Below are 21,105 nucleotides of genomic sequence, written 5' to 3' on the forward strand. Positions count from 1 at the left end.
TCCCCCAAAGCACTTCTCCCTCCTGCCTCCCTCCCCCCTCCCTCCCTCCCCCCAAACCTACCCCTGGGCTTAATTTAAAACAAAAAAATGGTAGTCTGTGTTTTCTCCCACGCCCCCCCCCCAAACGATTTTAAGTCTTCCTTGGTTTTAAAAAAACTGTAAACTCCAAGGATTATCCTTTTGTATGTTCGTGGATTTTGTTTTTGTTCTCTATGTTGAACTTCGCATTTTTGGTTTTTTTTCATCCCTTCAAACCTGCCATTCATCAGCACAGAATTATTTGTTTCTAATGGACTGAAAGTGCTTCCGGTGAGGCTGCTAATGATGAGGAAAGCTCTCAGAGTGCCCCTGTGCCCCCTTTATCTTTATTTTTTATTCCAAAAATGGCTTGGTTGCTAGAACAATCTTCACTGTCTGGGGATTTGGCCATCAAGGTAGACTTGTGCATCACCTTGGCAGCATTTTGATACTCCATTTGTACAAGATGGTTCCTGGCTTTGTATCACAAGTGGGTTTTTGCTATTTTTTGTAAGAACTGGGTTTTATACATTTGACAAAAAGCCATTTCCTGCTAATTCTGTATCTCAAAACCAGAAGGCTGCTTGCTTAGAGCCAAGTGGTTGGAGCAATATGAAGTACTACCTCACTGGGCTTCTCTTAGGGAAGGATTTGTTCAGCCAGGCGCTGTCCCCTGTCCCGAAATGCCATTGTGGAATCTCCTAAAGCCATTCTTAAGTGCCTTTTGTCCTTTGCTGGAAGACTGGGCTCTGAATCACCATCAGTATCTTTTTTTTTCATAAGCACTGAATTGTTGTGACTTGCCAGCCGGATTCTTTGGGAACGTGGATCACTGTAGCTGTGTGTGATTAGTGGGGATTTGCAGAGGATCAGGTTTCCTAGTGATAGGTGTATTAGGGAGTTTTTTTTTTCTTTGTTTCGCTGCATTTCTACCTGGAAATGAAAAATAATCAATTCTGGCTTTTTTATGAACCATTTTGTATTGGCCATGCCTCTGAGAAGGCTCCCGTGGTCTCTTTCTAACATTACCAAAGTTTGCAGTTTGATACCTCAGCAAGACAGGGACGTTTTTAATCACACTTGACTGCAGACAGACTGGAACAAATGTGCCTCTTTTTGGTTTCCTCAACTCTTACCCCTTGGAAAGTGATTATGTTAATATGTTAAGAAAAAAAACCCCGTGACATTTTATAGGTTTTTTTTGCTGAATTTGTCAATTTTTTGTATAATGTGCAAATTGATGTTCTCAAAATAAATATCTTTTCAAATTAGTTGTCAACTGTTCTCCTTCAATTCTTTTGATCCAAAGTGGGTTTCCAAACCCAGTTCCTTCTGCAGGAATTTGAATTTATGTCCCATTAAGCCAAGCCTTTTATTTTTCTAAGGGCTGTGATTTTCATTATGATTTTTCACTGCAAATTTGGAAAATACTAATTTGATATTCTTTGACATAATTGCTACTAGGCACTAGTGAGGGCATATGTAATGTTCAGCTTAAAAACTAAAGCTGCCCTAAGCTTTTCATTTAACTCCCATTAGATTTCCACTGCTCTAAAATCCAAATATCAACTGGCAGTTGGAATTATTTGTACATTTAATGAATAAACCCCAAAATTACTGCGAGTGCCAAGTCCTGCATCATATTTGAGGTGTTACAGGAACAAGCGTGAGCATCTCCACAAACCAGAGGAATGAATTCAACCACTGAGGTTGAACGAATGCAGATGAAGGAAATAAAGTAACATTAAGGTGGTAAAAACAAAAGCTGTGAAATTAAGTGGCAGTAGCACCATCTGCCCTCTTTAAAATAAGTTTATTTTAAGGTCGGAGTTAACATTAAACACTTTCAGATATTCAGATTTCATTGAAAATGTCCTTCCACTTTTTATTCTGTATTGCAATGGGGAGAATTGGGGGTGAGTGACTCAAAGTGAAGAAGTGTTTTTGCATTTAAACTGAAATAACTGCAGCGACTTCCTTCGTTTATTGGCTTAGTTGTTATTTGGAACTTGAAAAACAACCTTTGTTTCCTCCATAGGTGCCAATGTACAGTTCTGTTAGTGGCTTTTTAAAGCAACAATTAGAATTCCTGTGGAAATTAGACACTTTCTGGTGAGATCTGCCAACATTATCTGTCCCAAATTATAAAGCCTAAAATTCCTGTGCTACAAAGTGAGCGGGTGCGGCTGTGGATACAAAGGAATTGTGTTTCACGCTGGAGATGATTTGCTGGGTGATGTTTCACTTCCCTCTCACTGCCGGAACATTTCTGTTGTAAATGCCCGAGGTGGGAATGGTAACAAAGTGTCCTGGGTAAAGACAGTAGCAAGAAACTAACCAAGGAGCCGCTTCTGTTTTGGGAGCGCACAGAATGCGCGGTCTGAGGGCGGACTCGAGTGCGAGTTGACAAATGCCCCGACAGCTCCGGGTCCCGGCGGGCTCGCACGGTGGAATCGCAGCCAGGCTGGAAGGCGAGGCTGGAGCCGGTGCTGGGCCGGGCATCGCCCGAGCTGTGCCCGGTCCCCAGCGTGTCCCCAGCCCCGAGCACCGAGGGCCGGCTCCCGGCGTCCCCGGGCAGCGCCTCCCAAGGCCCCGTCCCGTTCTCCGGCCCGGGCTCGTAGCTCTGCCTCGGGGGCTGCCGGAGGCGGCGGCCCGGCCCTGGCGGGGCGAGGCAGGGCCGGGGGCTGCGGGGATGGGGATCGATGGTTCCCCGGGCCCCGCCGGTCACGGCCGTGCCCCCGATCATTGCCGTGCCCCCGATCATTGCCGTGCCCCCGGTCCCGCTGTCCCCCCGGTCATTGCCGTGCCCCGCCCGGCCGCGCGGGGGCGCGCGCGCTCCCCGCTCCCCCCATTGGCGCAGCGCGGCCGCAGCGCCCCCGCCCCGCGCTGTGCGGCTCCTCACGTCCTCACCGCCCCGCCCCGCGCCCGACGGGCACCGCGCGCCGCCAATCAGCGCTCGCCCGGTTCCCGCCTCGCCCAATGGCCGCTGGGGGCGGGCCGCCGGCAGCCAATGACCCCGTGCGATTGGCGGAAAGCGCCTGAGCGACGGGAGCGCTCCCTGCTGCCCCGCCCGTCGGTGGGCGGGCCGCCGCTCGGCGCCACCGGCCAATCGGCGCCCGCGCTCGCCTTGTTGTTCGGCGAGCGGCTTCACCATTGGCTGGACCCGCCGTCCGTCACCGCCGGCGCGGCCAATGGACGCGAGGGCGTTGCCGCGCGCGGCCAATGGGCGCGGCGGGGAGGCGGGCGCAGGTGGTGGCCGCGGGGCGCTGCGCTCGCCTGGGCGCCCCCCCTTCGCTGCGCCCCCCGCGCCGCCGAGGGCCCCGCGCGCAGGTACGGCCGGCCCCGCGCCCCCGCCGCCCCCGCGCCCCCGGCCCGGCCCCGCCGCCCCCGGCCCGGCCCCGAGCGGCCCCCGCGCCGCCCCCGCGTCCCGCAGCTCCGCACCGCGCCCCCCGCGGGCCGCCCGGCCCGCTCCCGCCGCCCCTCCCGGCCCGAGCCCCTTCCCCGCCGCTCCCCGGCTCGGCCCCGGCGCTGCCGCTCCCTTCTGGCCCCGCCGGCCGCAGCCTCTGCGCGGCCTCCCCCGCAGGCCGGGCTCGGGACGGGCCCGGCACCCCCGGCGCCGCCGCGCTTTGTGTGGGTGGGACCCCCCGAGTCCCCGGGCCCGCTCGGGCTGTGCGGTGCGAGGGGCGGCCCGGGGCTCCCCGCACCCCGGGGCTGCCGGCGGTGATTCACCGCCATCGCGGGGATTTGGGCCATAAACGTGGATAAATGGCGATTCCGGGGGTTCGGCTCGGGGCCGTGCGTTGGGGACGAGCAAAAGCTGCCGCTGGGTCCGTGATTCGGTGCGGACGCTCCGTGCTGGGAAAGCCGGGGGCAGGAACGTGACACCGGCGTGGGGTTTGGCTCTTTTATCTCTATTTTCCTCCTCCGGAGACTGTCAAAGTCTGAGGCCAAACCGAAGCTCTTTTCTTCTGTTTTTCTTTCTTGAAATTCCTGTATTACTTGTACATGTGTGTGGTATTATTGGCCTGAGCGGGACCCCCCGGTGCAGCCCCTCCCGTGTCCCCGGGCAGGGGGAACGGGGGTGCCCAGCCCCGAAACACTCGAGAGCTGCAGAATTTCTGTGTCCGGTCACGCTTTGGTGACTTCTCCGGGTTCCAGCTGCTCTTGTTTGCAGAAACAGATAGAAGATGGATGGGATGTGGGATGTGGTGGAAGGGGAACTCTTCAGAAGCCCTTCCTGAGGGTCTGCAGAGGAGCAGGGGCTGAGCTCTGCTCTGAGAGCAGGAACAGGACTGAGGGAAAGGCTGGAGCTGTGTCAGGGGGTTGGGATGGATCTCAGGGAAAGGTTCTTCCCCAGAGGGTGCTGGGCACTGCCCAGGCTCCCCAGGGAATGGTCCCGGCCCCGAGGCTGCCAGAGCTGCAGGAGCGTTTGGACAGCGCTGCCAGGGATGCCCAGGCTGGGATTTGGGGTGTCTGTGCAGGGCCAGGGCTTGGACTGGATCATTCCTGTGGGTCCCTCCCAGCTCAGGACATTCTGTGATTCATCCAAAGGTTCTTGGCTTTCCTGGAGTTCTTGGTTTTGAAGCTGCTTAGGAGCCAGGGCTGTTGCAGAAAGGCTGCTTTGGACACCTTGGTATTGAAGAATGAAAGTCACTGATGAGGTTCAGCTTTACGTGTGCTCCTTCTGTATTTTAATAAAGCTGCTGCAGGGACTGGGCCCTGCTGGGCACTCGCAGGGGCTGTGCTGCTCTTCTGGCCTGGGACATTGGTTTTTTGCTTTGTAACTCGTTTGTGCTGGGCCAGTGTAAATCTGTGTTATATCAAGCTTGACCCTCCCAAAATTACGTTTCCTTTAACCAAAAATAGTTAATTTTAAGGAGCTCTGTCCATCTGAAACCTAATAGCATTTCACCCACAACATTGCTTCTTTCCTGGGAACTTTCATTTTTTTCTCATCTGTTTCCTTTTCCTGTTTCATTGAAATTCACAGACTCGGGGAAACCTTAAACCTAGAATCGCAAACTTACAGTTACACTTCAGCAATTACATCAAGTAACTGTTGGAGGACCCAGTAACTGCTCTGTGACAGCAAGTTCCCAATTCTTGGGTTTCCCTGTAACAAGAGAAGGAAGTTGGGGCAGGTTGACCTACTCCTGCAGTGCCAAAAGGAATCCTAAAGGAATCCAGGGCTGTTCCTGTCTCATTGGAGACAGGAGTTCCTCCATGCAAAGGAGATGTAGGTGGATGTAAAGTGATTCCTTGTTCCAGAGCTAGTGTTCATGGATAAAACACTCACTGGAGCATCTTTTGACAGGAAAATTCTGTCTAACACTCCATGGGGGATTGTTCTTTCTCCTTTTTATGCTGATTGGAAAGAGATAATTCCCTTAACTGGTCCAGTGGGACCAGAATATATATGGTCCGACATATAAAAATTATGTATAAAATATATAATATATATACAAAAGGACATAAAAATATTTTTATACATATATAAAATGTATAAAAGGAGTCAGATTTGTCAGTAAGTCAGAACACTTTGGTAAAGACCCAAAGTACACAGGTCTGACTTTCCAAGTTTGGCTTTAGGGTGAACATGGGCTTTTATAGGTAAAACCTTACACACATGGGGGGTTTCACCAGCTTTTGATGGGAAGTCAACAGCAAAATGCACTTTCAGGGGGAATCCCACCCATTTCCTTTAGATAATCCTGGTTACTGGTCCATGGGAAGTACTCACCTGTTAACCTGAGCTGTGGGCACAGTGATGCTCTCACTGGAAACAGTTCTCACCTCAACTCGTGTCATTCACCAGAGAAAAATTTAACAGATAAAGTGAGAGTTCCCAGCTCTGTAGGTGTTTTAGATCACCCAAAATACAGGCAGCTCCTGAAAACTTTGAGCTATTTCCATATAAAAGGTCACAAGAAATTTGATTCAAGTTGGGAAAACCAGTTTGGCCAGCCCTGCTGGAAAGGCACTGTGGGGATTTTACATTTATGCAGAGTTGTTTTATTTCCTCCTGGGATGTCCAGCTGCACTACAGCAAACAATGTCGGCGTCAGGAGGCTCTGATTCACCTTGCGAGTTTAAATCTCATTTTTGAGAGCAGGGAATTCACCTGAGAGCAGAAATAATCACTGTGAGCTGCAGGCTGAGCCACCCAGGCAGCGGGGAGGGAAAGCTCTTGGCAGTCAGGAGAAACTTGGCGTTCCTTAATTAATTCTGGGCAGTACAGGAGGACTCGGGACTGGTGATTTCCCCCCCTTCCTGACTCACTTCAGGGTTCAGGGTGTGCTGGGGAAGGGTTTGCAGTGCCTGTGCTGCTCCACGTTCCTTCACTGGAGCATCTGTTAATAGCAAAGATGGATGACAGCTAAATATGTCACCACAAGTGAGGGATTTGCTTAATGGATTTGGATGCCACTGGGATCCTCCGGGGCTGCACAAGGCGCTGCTGGAAATAATTATTTGTCATCTGGTAAAGAATTCAAGAGGGTTTGTCCGTTTGCAGTAGCAACTGAAATCCTGGAGTCCTGCAAAATGTTGGCAGAAATCCTCTCATTTCACACAGGTTGGGGGATATTAATGTCTTATCACTGGATGAGAAAAGTGCTTTTCCATTTTCAGTGTTCTCCACTAAACTGATCACTGCTTAATAAGATTTCCTCTTTTTAACCTTTGTTTTGGACCAAATATGTTCTGTCTTGTCACAACTTAGGGATAGAGTCATTTGCTACCGTGGCTTAATTAAGGTACTTACTTTCATTTATATTTTCATGGAGTAAATAATTCTCCTTTATAAATGACAGAGTTCCTCAATCATATTCTTACTGGATTACACAGGAGAACACATTTGTATTCTGCCCTTCCTTGGTCTGTGTGTGCCTCACTCATGGCAGCAGTGACCTGAAGCTTCATTATTTTTCTTTGCTGTTTCATAAGGCTCACGAACAAGCCACAATTCCCAGATTCTTGAAGAATGTAGGATTGCCCTTTTGTTCCCTAAATCTGTTAGAAATCCTGCATTTGAATATGGCCCAAGAAATGCATGTTGGAAGTTGGTGGGGGGGTTAAGTGATTTCTGAGGTTTTCTGCTATTCCTTCACGATTTTGGATACACCCCCAGGGCAATGGGGAGGCCTTTGGTGAGTTTTTTGGTGCAGATAAGAAGTTTTTATGAAGTTTCCCATATTTGATCTCAGTTCTGTTGGCAGAACAAGCAGCACAGCTTTGCCTGGGAGGGGTGTGTCAGGTTTGGAGCTGCAGCTTCCGGAGAGACCTGGATAAAACTGAGCTCAGAGAGATTCAAATTGTCTCATTTCACCTTGAGGGTTTGGGTTCGATTTCGGTTTTAAATTGTCACTCCTTGAGTTGCAGTTTGGGCTAAAAGGTGTGAAATGGGTGTGAGCCGGGAGAAGCCCGGGGGTTCCCCGCCCTGTGCGGGGCAGGGGCTGAGGTTCCTGGGGAGCTGCGGGAGCCGTGCCGGGCTCCCCGAGCCGCCGCTGCCGCTGCTCGGCGGCGATTCCCTGGCGCTGGATGTGCCGGGAGCTGGAATGTGGGTCAGTGTGTCACACCCAGCCCGGGCAGCGCCTCGGGCACAAAAGCAGCCAAGGGCTTCGTTTTATATTGGCAGGATAGTCAAAAACGCCTCAGACAACCCAATTTGTTGAAATGTTTTGTTATAAAAATCTAAAGGAGCTTAGAGAAGTTGGAGAAGTTACTGAGAACTCCAGGCTTGTCGTTCTGGCAGGGTTGTGGAAGGAAAACTGGGAATTAGTCCTTATTAAGGTATTAATCTGATGCAGGAATTACCTTTTGGGCAAAGCACTGCAGTAGTCGAGGTTCCTGATTGCTTTGCAAGCTTTCTGATGTTCTTTCCCCTAAGAATAAGAGACTATGGGCTGCTTTCTTTTAACATTTGCAGTGCTGCTGCCTTGGATTGAGGTGCCACGGGTTAAAACTTGGAATTCTTGTTCAGATTCAACGGGCTCAGTCCACATGAGGTGCCTTTTTAAATGCTTATTTCTGAAGTTGTTTCTGAAATACTCCTAAAGCCTTGCAGTAAATCCAGTGAAGATAATAAAATGCAGCAGAGATAACTCGTGCCATGCAGCAAACTGAGGTTCCTGGAGTCCTGGGTGAGACTGGGCCCCAGCAGTGGTTTGTGAACTGATCTGTGTGGTTTTAGGGTGAGTTTATCTTGCCTGTTCAGTAAAACTTTTGAGTTTTTGAGGTTCTGATCTGGATTTAGTCAGAAATAACCATTACATGCTAACTACCTTGCCTCAGGCAATAATAAACTGTTTTAAAGTCATCCAGATTTATTGCTCTTAAATGTAACCACCTTTTTTTTTCTTTTAAATACTGTTTGTGACTAAATAATTTTGCTGTTAGAGAAATGTGTGAGTAACTGTGCACTTCTACAGCAAAGAGGGTGTTTTGAGGGAAAATTTTATTTTCCTTTAATGAGCTACATATGCTGCTTGATTTCAAGTACAGGAGGATCTGGGATTGCGGAGGAGCCTCGTGGAGTGTAAAATTTAATAGAAAATAACTCTCAATTTATCAAATCCCAAGCACTGTAGATCTTCATCCCTGTGCAGGATGGGAATGTTGTCTCTGTTCCTCTTTCCCAAGTATTTCCTCTGTTATGTTTACTTAGCCTTTATGGAGGCTATGCAGAACTCAAAGCAATTTGAATGTTAAAAATGATATGAATTGAATATATAAATATTTGGGGGGAAACGGTGTTAAGTTTAAATCCTTGCTGTAATTGTACAGTTGTTTAAAACTGGGCTGAACAACACCAAACTTTAAACTTGAACGTTTACACTTTGTTTGTCTAAATGCTGGAATCTGATTCTTGGGAATAGAGGGGAAGGAAGGAAAGTTGTCTCAGTTATCCTTACACCACATAACCATGATAGTTTTAATATATATATAAATATTATAGCTTTTAGTAGTCTATCTTATACACAGACCTGATGTCTTGCAGAAGTTTGTCTTTGATTCTGCTAAGAAGCTTTGGACAGAGCCTGGTCTGTGAGAATTGATGGAAATCACAGTAATTTGTTGGCTTAGTGAGAAAGGAAGTAGATGGAAATAGAAGGATCTGCCCTCTGTGTTCCAGCCTAATTCATCAGAAAATGCCATTTCAGATAAACACATGAGGTTTCCATTAATATTTGTGTGCAGGACTTAGCAGTTAAATAATGAGTTAAGAGAAAGTTTAAAGGAGTTTTTCATGAGCAGGGTTCTCATTATTGTTGGGGAAATGCCTCAAATACTAAGTGAGGCAGGAGAAGTTAATCCAGGCACACTTAAAACCTGCGCTTTGTTGGTTTGATTTTGTGCCTCGGATGTCTGACACTTGGAGGCTGTGTCTGGGCTGGTGGCTCTGCCCCATCTCCCTGCAAGTCCTGCCCCTCAAGCCCAGCCCTGCAGCCGGAGCCGTCCCAGGTCTCGTTGTTCCGTGGCACCACAGACGATCCCTGGGCACAGCAGAGGAACAAACGGCCACGGGTGGGAGCTCAGTCCCCATCCAAGTCTGTGCTGCTGGGAGATTTCCTCCTGCTTCCCGCTGTGGCCGGAGCTTTGTTTATCCCGTGGCATTTCAGGGTTCTGCTCCCCTCAGCAGGGTGTGGTACCCATGCCAATCTCTGCCCACTCCCGTGCAGCCTCACCGGGGTGCCCAGAGCTGGCAGCAGCTTGCAGGGCTGGGAGAGTATTTCCATGGGTCTTTGTGGCCCTTTCCAGCACAGCCCAAGGGAAATCCTGTGGGGTGTTGTTGGTTCAGGAGTGGGTTTGTTCCACGTTGGTGGTGTCATGCACAGGGTAGCAGGGTCTTCATCACCAGGGTACAACTTTACCCTGAGACCTGGTGCCTCCTTCAGAGGGCTCTGCAGGAACTTGTGTTCTGATCTGTGGAGAAATTGAGAATGAACTTTGTTTAGCAGGATCAGAGATGGTTTTCTGATGTTGCTGTGTGAACAAAGCGTGCGCTGTGCCCTCAGTGCTGCCGTGTGTCGCTGCTCCAGCCCGGATCGATGACGGGGCATTCACAGCCAACCAGCAGCACCAGTTTGCTGCTCGCTGCCCTGGGAGTGGGGCAGGACTGGGCCCCAGTGCTGCTGCCTAAAGCCACGTTAGTTTCCACTGACAGGCACTATTTTAGTCAAAGTCACCCCTGGCTGACAAGTGCAGGAGAATGAGCTGGCATTATCCGCTCTGCCGACATCAATAGTGGGGCAGCAGCAGGGAACTGCTTGGAAGTCCCAAGCCTTTTCCTGGAAGAAGGATTCCCAGTCCTGTAAGTCCTTTAGCAAGCTCGAGTCATTGATCTCAGCTGGGTGTCTTGGACTTTTTCTCTGCTGTACAAAGGTTTCAGCCAACAGGTGCAGGATTTCAGTCGCAAAAGTGTCTTGGTTCACATCAGTTTTGGAAGGGAAAAGTCTCATGTAAAAGTCATTGAAATTAAAACTCAGTTCTTTGTGTGCACCGAGATCATGCCTCTGGAGACAAGTTTTAGTGCTTCCTCACAATGGTTGAAAATTAGAAGGTTTTCATAATATTTCAGGTTGTTACTCTCTTACAAAGAAACAGAATGTATCCAGCTGAGAAAAATACCTTCACTCTTCTTTTCAGGAGCTAATGGGGGCTCTGACTGCAGAATCCTCCTTTTCAGTATTGAGAGAAGGGTTTGTTCCCGTCTCGCCCTCACCCGCAGCACTGCTGGGGCTGAAAGGGGCTCTCAGTGTTCTCAGAATAGTCGGATTCTGCTGTGGAATCTCTCAGTGATGCTGAGAGCTCATTAGGGCACTGTTTAATTGAGGCCATCTCCTGAAAATCCCACGTGAAGCTGCAGCCGCAGCCCTGGGCTTGTCCCGCTGCCTTGGCCTCGTGTCCCGTGTGATCCCAGGAGCTGGGGTGGAGGTGACACTGAATCCTGGCACTGCTTTTCCAAAACACATCAGTGCTGCCACGTGGGAAGCACTTGGGAAAGAAATTCTCTTCTCCCCAAGCTTTCCCTGTGTCCTGGGTGTTTCCAGCTCCTGGGGCCGGTGGGGGAAGCTCCTGTGTCTCACTGAGGTCATGGAACTGATTCTCCCTTCCATGAGCTCCATGGCCATTTTATTGTAATAGCTTAATTAGTTTGATTAGCTAAATGTACATTATCTAGGGTAGGTGTTGAACTGTTCTTTAGATGGGCTTGAACGTGGAAAGATCTTGTGTTTTGCTGTCTCTGCACTACAGAATTCCAGAGTGCCAGGTGATGCTGCTTGTATTGAGGCAGTAGACCTTTTAATTAATTAATTAAGCTTTGCAGGAAGTAGTTTTACCCTTTAATTAATTGATTAAACTTTGCATGAAGTAGTTTTTGATCTCCCTTTCTTACTGGAGCATGTATTTTGACTCTTTGCTTCGAGTTTATTGACTAAAAATTGGAATCCTGTGAGATAATCTTGAGGAAAAGATGGGATAAAGCCTGGCTTTGACTGTTTGTTTTTCCCCCTGGTTGTGGGCAAAGCTGCAAATCCTGGGAAGGCCTCTCTGGAGCAGATGGTGCTGGCACGGCTCCTCCTCAGGACGGAATTCAGGCGCCTTTCCTGAGCCAGCTCCTCCTGAGGAGCCTGGTGGGGCTTCCCGCTCCCCTCGGCTCCTGTGGCATTTCCAGACCCTGCTTAAAAATAGCTCAAGTATTCCCGGGAAGATTGTGTTGGAGCAGGGCTTTGGGGATGGCTTCTCTCCTTGTCCCACTTCTCCAACAGCCACCTTTTCTCCCTGCTCAGCTCCGTTTGCCTGGGGATCCACATTTGTCTTTGGAAACCTCTGGCAGATGGGTCCCCAGCTCCCGTGGTTCATCCCAGGGGTTGGAGATGCTGTTTCCTTTTTGTATTCCTGCAGAACAGTTGTGTAGGAAATCGCTCCCATGGGCATGGATCAATCTGCTGCTTCTCCTGAAGTGCTGACCCTGAAACAGTAATTTTTGTTCTCAAAAGGCAATTTTTGTTCCTTGTTTGGCAAGGTTGGGAATCTCCTTGGGCAGGACCACCCCGTAGATGGAGGGGTTGGTTAAAGGGCCCTTTGGTTTCCAAACAGCAACAATTTCTGTTGGGAATTGGAAATACCTGTTGGGGTGAAGGGAGTGAAATGGTATTTTTCTCCCTCAATTGGTTTTGCTTTGGGATTTCCTGCAATACTGGGATTCCTAATTTGATTTTATTCTGGACTGGGCTCTGCATCTCTGGCTCCTGTCTTGAGAAGGGCTTTTCTGACTGTGATTTTATGCATAAAATTCCTTTATGGAAGCCTTGGGGAAGGGCTTAAGACTTGCAGATCCTTGTTTTGAAACAAATTTACATAGAAGTTACTCTGTAAAATTCTAATGTTTTCTGGTTTCTAAGATTTCACTCAAAACTGTTCATGTGACTTTGAAATGAAAAGTTTTACCCAGTTAAAACTAAGCCTTGGTGCCCTGAGTGTGGAATCTGTCCACATTAGTGTGCAATGCTGGTTTTAATTCCAGAAGCTGGGAGCACCTGCTGTCTCTGGAGCGAGTTCTGTGCCACACTCACCCATTCAAACACACATCTGGGAGCGCTCCCTGTTTTATTTTGTGTTTTCCTAGCACTACGAGTACTTCTAGGAGCATCTGGAATACTGCTTGGCTAGTTTGAAATCGGTTTAAATGCACAATTGCTTTGCTCGGATTTAAAAGCCACGCTGGACGCGTTTCCCAGCGTCGCTTTCATCCTCCCGCAGCCCAGCACTGCCATCTCGTGAGCGCTCGGGGTGTGGGAGCCGCTGCTCCGGCGCGGAGAACGCCCTCGTGGCGATATTTGCAACTGAAATACCACTGAAACATTTTATTTCCCTTACAGATTTCCAGCGTAAGCTTAAAGAAGGCCATTTAAAAGATTGTGATTTCATCCCGAGTTGTTTGAGAGTTTGTTTTGGATGTTTTGGAGTTGCGCATCTTGTTTGCAGGGTGGCAAGTTCTGCACGCTGACAGTGCTGAAGGTGGTGAGAAGTTGCTATTTTTGTGACACCATCCTGATGAGGCACCGCTTTCTGTGCTGAACTGGGGGGAGATGTTAAGCCCATGGTCTATATTTGGCCCCCCTCTGAGCTCTCGGGTGATCCTGGTATCGGGAGTTCCTGACTAAGTGGATTTTTGGTCAGAAGCTCCTCATATCCATGTTAGAGGGTGGTTCTTACAAATCCCTCCTTGTTGGGAGTAGAGGGAGAAAATGAAAAATCTCTCCAGGCTTTCTGTGGAACTCATTAAAGTTGGGAGTTAAAGACCAAAGGTTTTAACCAGTGTCTTTTTCTGCCCCTTTTCCTCCTTTGTCCCTCTGTTTCCCCTCTCCAGCCGCCGGACTGGAACTATGGGGTCGGAAAACCCGAGCCCGCAGAACCCTGGCTGCAAGATCATGACCTTCCGGCCCACGCTGGAGGAGTTCCGCGACTTCGGCAAGTTCATCGCCTACATGGAGTCCCAGGGAGCTCACCGGGCAGGGCTGGCCAAGGTGAGGAGTCTGCTCAGGGAGGGGGAGCTGCCCTCCCCAGGGGTGCAGATCCTGCCACTCAGGAGCTGTTTGGGTTCGTGGAGTTGAGCTCAAGGAGAATGGTACCTGGAATCTCTGTTTTGGTTGTGGAGAGAGGAAAAGGGAGGAGTTACAGGGCTTTTGTAGAGCCATGGAATGTTCTGAGCTGGGAGGGACCCACAGGATCATCCAGTCCAGCTCCTGGCCCTGCCCGGACACCCCAACAATCCCACCCTGTCCCAGAATGGTGTCCAAAGGCTCCTGGAGCTCTGGCAGCCTTGGGGCCAGGACCATTCTCTGGGGAGCCTGGGCAGTGTCCAGCACCCTCTGGTTATGAGAACTTTTCGTGTGAAGCTTCTAAATTCCAGTACCTGACATAGAACTGCTTGGAAAAATCCAGGACTAAGTGATTAGAAGGGGTATTTCTGTGGCCATGTCACCACAGGCTGATGAGATCATTTGTTCTGACAGGGAGTTGTTAGGAGTGATATTTAGTTGGACTTAATAAAGCACAGCGGAGAAATAAAGCTGTTAGGCATGAAATAATTCTTATTTCTTCTAAAACATAGGTCAATTACTGGGTTTATTGCTGCTCTAAAGAGAGCTGGCTATTGATGAAGAGCTCTCTGTGGAATGTTTCCTTGTCCACTCAAGTGTACAAGCAATTACCTTCCAGGACTCTGCTAGGGAGATTATTTTAATAAAGCTTGTTGCTGACTTCCAGATGTTGTAAAGAAATTGCTTTACTTGTAGGATTAATCTGAGCATTCCAGGTCAGTTTTGTGTCTCTCTTGCAGCTGCAGTTCAGAGCCCTGTAAGGGAGGTTGAGCCCATCCTGCCCTGGAGGAGCCCTGCCCACCAAAATCCACAGCTCGGCCTGCAGTTTCTGTAACAAGTGCCATGTTTGTTGTTCTCCCCCGCAATCCCAGGTGATTCCCCCCAAGGAGTGGAAGCCCCGGCGGACGTACGATGACATCGATGACATGGTGATCCCAGCCCCCATCCAGCAGGTGGTCACGGGGCAGTCGGGGCTCTTCACCCAGTACAACATCCAGAAGAAGCCCATGACCGTGGGCGAGTACCGGCGCCTGGCCAACAGCGAGAAGTGCGTGGGTGGAAGGGCTGTGCTTCAAACTGGGCATGGGGCAGTTCACGGGAAGCTTTTCTTTCCGGAAACGAGCTGACAAGGAAACGCAGCCATGTTAAATGTGAAGCATTTTGGGGGAAACTGCTTTTTCTTGAGTCTCAAGCAAGTTTGTAACTTGGTGGGTTTTGGTGTATCTCGGATCTTTTTCTGGGAGTTGGTGTAGAAAGGTTGTTCAAGTATTTGGCTGAGAATCTTCCTGAAAAGAATGGCTTGGGACCAAAAAAGGATCTCTTGGCTGTTCTGGAAAAGGTGTTCCATGGCTGGGGTAGAAATACAAATGCCTTGGAGTGCTTGGGCTGATACTGGGGACTCTGCAGAGCACTTCAGCCAGCTGGGATGTGCCAACTGCAGTTGCATCCTGTTTCCAGAGTCGGGAATTTTCCAGAGTTCCCTGGGTTTTAATTGGTACTGAGATTATGCAGTCATGGCTTTAAGCTGAAGGAGGGTGGACTTAAATGGGATATTTAAAAGGTGTCCCTGCCTTTGGCTGGGGGTGGGACTGGGTGAACTTTGAGGTCCCTTCCAACCCAAACCACTCCATAATCAGCTTTGGAGTTTTTCTGGCACCTGAGAGCTCCAGCTGCCCTCAGCTCCCTGTGGGATAACATCACCTCACGTTTCCGTGGGATGGAGATGTGGTGCTGCACATCCTGTCAGTCAGCCTGCCCCGAGAGGGTTTGTGGAGAGGTGGAAAAGGCAGCAAAATCTATGAATTAAAGATGAAATTCACTCTCAGCACCTACTGGGGGGGCCTGCTCTGACACTCCTGCTGCTGTCAGTGGTGGTGTGTGCTGGGTGTTCTCAGGACTCCTCACATCCCTGTGTTCCTGGCAGGTACTGCACCCCTCGCCACCAGGATTTTGAAGACCTGGAGCGCAAGTACTGGAAGAATCTCACATTTGTGTCTCCCATTTATGGGGCTGATATCAGTGGCTCCCTGTATGATGCAGTAAGTGCAATGCTTCTCCTTTGTTTATTTTAGACATGGACTCTTTGTTGCACTGCTCTCATTAAGGAGCAGTAATTCAGAGTTTCATTGACATAGCCACCCTAGAAAAAAACCCAATACCTTTGTTTTTTTCTCCTCATTACAAAACTGGGACTAAGCTTCCCCTGAGATTCAGGATGTCAGTGGAAGCTGTGAAAAGCTGACTTTTAGTAGAAAATTAAGGAGAAGTGTGATTTAAACAAATTCTTATTAAGTCCGTGGCAAAAAATTATCTATAGCTTGGGCTTTGTTTCTTTTATAAGGGATTAAAATAGAGATTTCTGTTGAAGCTCCTTAGAAAGCCAGAAAAAAGCAGCATTTCAAGGAAGTGGTGCTTTATCAGAATTATTTTTTGATTCTTAACATAAATAAATTATTTGCATTTGGATTTTAAATTATTTGCATTTAGATTTTTTCTTTGTAGGCAGCTCCATTAGGATACAATGCACCTGTACACTGAATTATTTTACAATTCAAGTTGTTTAAGCTTTTCCTTGGTGAAATTTCATCCTCTGCTTCAAGTAACTCTGTAAACGATAAAGGTTTCTCTCTTCTTACTCTTTTTAGGCAGATAATTTAAATCTCTTCCTCTGTAGTTTTCTTTTGAGTGGAAAGTGGCCTTCTTTGGCGTGATGTCTGATTGTGTGTGAATGTACAAGTGTCTTTATTATCTGTATGGTTTAATATGGGATTAATTAGAATAAGCAGAGATATCTGAGGTCCTCAGAGCCATGGACATCACAGGGATCCAGAGGATTTGGTGCTGGGATGGGAGCATCACATCCTTTCTGTGCTGTGATTAGTGGTGGGACACAACCAGGCACAAGCACAACTGTTCTCCAGATGGTTTCCCTGTTTTTACCTGAGCTGAGGTAGAAGATTCTGCCCCTTTGGCCACATTGAGGTGGTTCTGATCAGGGGAAGAGCATCTGAGAGAAGGGTGTTTTACCCCGAGTTTATGCTGTGTTCATTACCAGAACAGTTAATTAATGGTGGGGTATTGCACAGTGCAAGAGCCTCATCAGAGTGCTGGAGCTCCCTCGTGCTTGTGGTCAGAGAGGAGCATTAAATAAACCTTTCTGGAAGCAGAAAGGTGTTAAATTAATGCAGGTTCCACCATTATCTCCACGCTCCAAGGCACTGAGAGGGAGCTGTGGGCTGTGGTTGTTCTGCCATTTCCCAGCACAAACCATTTCTGTTGGGTTCCAGGACGTGGATGAATGGAACATTGGCAATCTGAACACCCTCCTGGACATGGTGGAGCATGAGTGTGGCATCATCATAGAGGGTGTGAACACTCCCTACCTCTACTTCGGGATGTGGAAGACAACTTTTGCTTGGCATACAGAGGACATGGATCTTTACAGCATCAACTACTTGCATTTTGGGGAGCCCAAATCCTGGTAAGTGAGGGCTCTTGCACACTGCTAAAATACCCTTTCCACAGCTACCAAATTCCATCAGGTTTACCTAATCTCTCAATTCCCATTTTTTCCTCTCCTCTCCTACTCTACATTTAAAAGCAATTTCACTTTCTTTCATGCTGGCTTGCTCAGAGGCCTAATTCCTGACTTTCAGCAGGATTAGGGAGACTTGTTGACATCACGATTAAAACCAGATTTCCACACTTGGGGATTTTTGCAATCTAATGCACAGGAGAGCAAATGGGGATGGGAATGTGTGGATGCTTCAGAGGCACTGTAATAGTGAAACACTGTTGTTCTTGCACTGTGCTCTAGGCAGGAAACATCTGTTACTTTCAGATTTCCATTATTTAAATACATAAATATGTTCACAGCTCCAGGGACAAGTTAAGTTAAAAGGTTACTTTTCCATGGTCATTTTTTGGCCTGATGGTAAAGCATTTTTCAGCACTGTTGATGCATAGACTGGTTGGAAATAACTTTTCACAAAAGCAATTGATAGTTAAGGATGAAATTAAGAACGTAGGAAGTCTGGAATAAGTTACCAAGAGCCAATATTCTTCTTTTTTAAGCAATTTCAAAGTATAAGTGCAGAGACTCAGCAACCCAGGGGAGCTTTGCTGAAGATCTTGATGTGACTAATAAATATTGACATTTGCGTGCAAATTAGAGCTGAAATGTCACAGGGAGGCTCTGCTGTCACCGTGCCCGGGCCGTGGCAGACGAGATCCTCCCACCTCTCAGGGCTATGGGTCCCTGGTGACTCTGAGTGGCTCCGGGTGTTGGTGCCTGTGGCACGTAAAAGCCCCCAGGAGCCAGCAGACTCTGAATGAATGGCTCCAGTGCTCTTTTCCAGGCCTGGAAAGGGGTGGAAGGAGGGGCTGAATCTGTGAAACATGAATGGGAATTAAAAAAATCTTCCAACACGTCATGAAATCTGTTTCCCAGCATTCCTGATCCTCTGCTGCCGTCCAAGGCACGAGGATTTTGCAGAATCTCTTGTGATGCCTCTGTTAAACAAGGTTGAACTCCAGAAATGTATTTCTGGGTTATGACTGGGATGTGACTGCTCTCAGGGAAAGGTTCTTCCCCCCGAGGCTGCTGGGCACTGCCCAGGCTCCCCAGGGAATGGTCCTGGCCCCAAGGCTGCCAGAGCTGCAGGAGCCTTTGGACAGCGCTGTCAGGGGTGCCCAGGGTGGGATTGTTGGGGTGTCTGTGCAGGGCCAGGGCTTGGAATGGATCATTCCTGTGGGTCCCTCCCAGCTCAGGATATTCCATGATTCTCTCAGTTTGGATCCTGTCAGTTTTTCCTCCAGAATCCCTTCATTCCAGCCCATTTTCCTGGTCCCATCTCCAGCAGATGGTGCCACAGCCCACAGGAAGCTCCTCATCCCCTTTGCCCATGGAACACAGGGACACCAGCACAGTCCCAGCAGGAGTGGGCAGCTCCAGGAGGGGTGAGAACAGCTGATCTGAGGTTTGGGTTGGGTTTTTCCATCCTTTCTCCAGCCTGTGTTTGTGAGAGTCACTCATTCTCTAAAGCTGCCCCACCTGGGGGAAAATGAGGATTTTGAGGACAAGACCACGTTTGGAGCAGAAGGTTTTCCCTTTCAATGGAGTTGTCGTAGGTAGGTGACAGTGTGTGACACAGAACGGGATGGGTTGTGACAGGATGCCACTGCTGGCTTGGCAGGGCTTCCCTGCTCTTCCCTTGAGCATAAGGCAGGAGTTTGCCACTCCCCAAGTTACTCCTTCCTTGTTCTGCACTGTGACAGGTCCTCTTAAGGAGTTCTCAAGCTCTTCTGAACAAGCGTTGGCTTCAAAGAGTAAATCCCAATCCCTTTGGAGCACATCTGGAACTTTCCAGGTACCTGAGCCGTTCTGGGAGTGACTGCAACCATCCCAGAGCTCAGCTGGGGGAGCTCTTGGACTGCACTGACGGAATTCCAGTGCTGCAGCCTGGCTTTACTCAGGGATGGCTGAGATGTTCGTTCTGTTTTGCTGGCACCACCTCTGTGGAAATTTCCCGGCTTCCTTCGTCCTTTTTATAGACTCCGTGACTCTGCCAGTGATCATCTTGGAAGCACCTCAGGGAATAGCAGGAGTGTGGAGAGTTAAAAAGTCTACCATTTTGGGGTTGAGCTCTAAAATAAGAGGCAGAGTTATTGTTTGGCTGTCAGAGATATTTATTCAGTGGAACCAAGGACTCTCTATATTGGTAGTATCTGCTTCAGAATTGCCTGTTAAAAACCGTAACTCTTCCTTTGTGTCTCCCATAAATTATCTTGGGGTGCTTCTCTCCAGGCTGTGGGAAGGGTGAGGAGCCACCAGCCCTGCTATCTTCTCAGGGGAAAGGAGTCAGTTCCCTCCCAGACCTCATTCAAGTGGGTTTTAGGAAAAGTCTGTGTTTATTTCACAAAATCCCAGAATTGTTTGGGTTGGAAGGGACCTCTGGAGACCCCTCAGTCCAACGCCCTGCAAGCTGGCTTCACCAGCTGAAAGTGACTTCTCTGTACAAGCTAACGAGCATCTGCCTGGTCTTACAAGTCCTTGATTAATGAGTGTCTCTGTCACTGCAGAGGAGTCCTGTGCCAGCCCTCCCGGTGCCGGTGCTTTGCCCTGGCAGAGCAGGACAGGCTGCAGCACTGGGACGTGTCTGCACAGGGTTGGGTCACTGGGATGCAGCTCAAAAACTTGTTCAGCACCAAGTGAAGCCGTTGAGCAATGAAAGGTCACCCAGTGATGAGGGAGAACAAAGGGGTAATGGAAAACAGCCATTTTCCTGTTCCCAGCCTCATTAAATGATTTATCTGTGCCTGTAGATTGCAGTGCATTTATTTATTGAGTTCTGTTGTGTTGTAGTGAGGAGAGCAGGACTGTTTGTGTTCAGCCCCAGGGGCTGCTGCTGCTGCAGCCCCCATCCCACCCTGCCCTGGCTTGGACTCGCCTCATTCCAGGGGGGATTATCCCTCCCGATGTGCTGTTCCCAGGCTCGTGCTCTGCTCCACGCCGTGCTCACACTGCAGTTGTTTCCAGCTGGAAAATCAGTCTGACAGGTTGAAGAGGAAGCGTGGAAGGTGTGGGCACTTCCCATGCAGCACCCCCGGAACTGGGAGCAGTTGTGTAACCTCATGTGAAGCCCCTCCGGCGGGAGCTGCCAGATCCAGCCTTTTCCTTGCTTTTTTTCTCAAATTACAGAAAAATGTCCCTCGCCCATTAGGAATTTAATTGCCACCTTTTCATAGTCTCAAACTTTTGAAAAAACGGAAATGTATTTCATTCTGCAGCCCCATATTAAACCTCTCTGGTAGGAATTTTTACTGTATCAATTATACACATTATGTGTAATTACCTCATACACTCCTGTGTGAGATCTAAAATTGAGCATATTGTCAAACGGTGCAAGCAGAAACTGATTTTATAATGACAGAAGCAACAAAGCTGCATGCCAGGCCTTATTCTTCATGGTTATTATGGCATTTTATTGAGCAGCGGATGCAATTCCAAAAGAATATTTTTAAACGCTGAGGTGCTCCACCAGCACTTCCCTGTATCTCCATAAAGATGGACAATCCCTATCTGGAGGCTTCCTGGGGTGGGGAAGTGCTGCAGGAAACTTTGAATCTCAGTATTGTGAATCTGCCAGATACACTTTAGGAGTGTAACATCTTTTTTTTTTTTTTGTCAACAGTGTAACACCTGTTTGGTAATGAAGTTATTTTTCTTGGATATTTTGTGACTGATCTTGCTGTACAGCAACAGTGTTTAATTTACCTTCTCTGGGTGCTGGGGGGATGTTACACTCCTCCTCTCAGAAACTGCAGGTGTTAAACCAGACTGACACTGAGGAAGGTAATTGATTTTTATAAAATGTCCCTTTTCCCTTATCATGATGGATGTTTAATCCCCTTTAATTAAAACAGGGAGCCAGCTTTAGCTTTTAAGTTATATCATCTCCTCTCCAAAACACTCCCTTGC

At 48.6% G+C, this 21,105-nt stretch overlaps 1 protein-coding gene across 4 annotated transcripts in view; it reads left to right on the plus strand.

Moving 5' to 3' along the window:
• Positions 1-3,258: 3,258 nt before the first annotated feature.
• KDM4B (lysine demethylase 4B) overlaps positions 3,259-21,105 on the plus strand; it is a 71,004-nt gene continuing 53,157 nt past the window's right edge. For all 4 annotated transcript variants that reach the window (XM_082297972.1, XM_082297973.1, XM_082297974.1 and 1 more), the window contains exons 1-5: positions 3,259-3,348; positions 13,394-13,550; positions 14,498-14,673; positions 15,550-15,664; positions 16,913-17,106. In XM_082297972.1, the coding sequence (XP_082154098.1) occupies positions 13,410-13,550; positions 14,498-14,673; positions 15,550-15,664; positions 16,913-17,106 (626 nt within the window). In that variant the 5' untranslated portion in view covers positions 3,259-3,348; positions 13,394-13,409. The remainder of the gene's footprint in view (positions 3,349-13,393; positions 13,551-14,497; positions 14,674-15,549; positions 15,665-16,912; positions 17,107-21,105) is intronic.

Source organism: Coloeus monedula (assembly GCF_965178545.1).
Source record: "Coloeus monedula genome assembly, chromosome: 27".
Classification (NCBI taxonomy): Eukaryota; Metazoa; Chordata; class Aves; order Passeriformes; family Corvidae; genus Coloeus; species Coloeus monedula.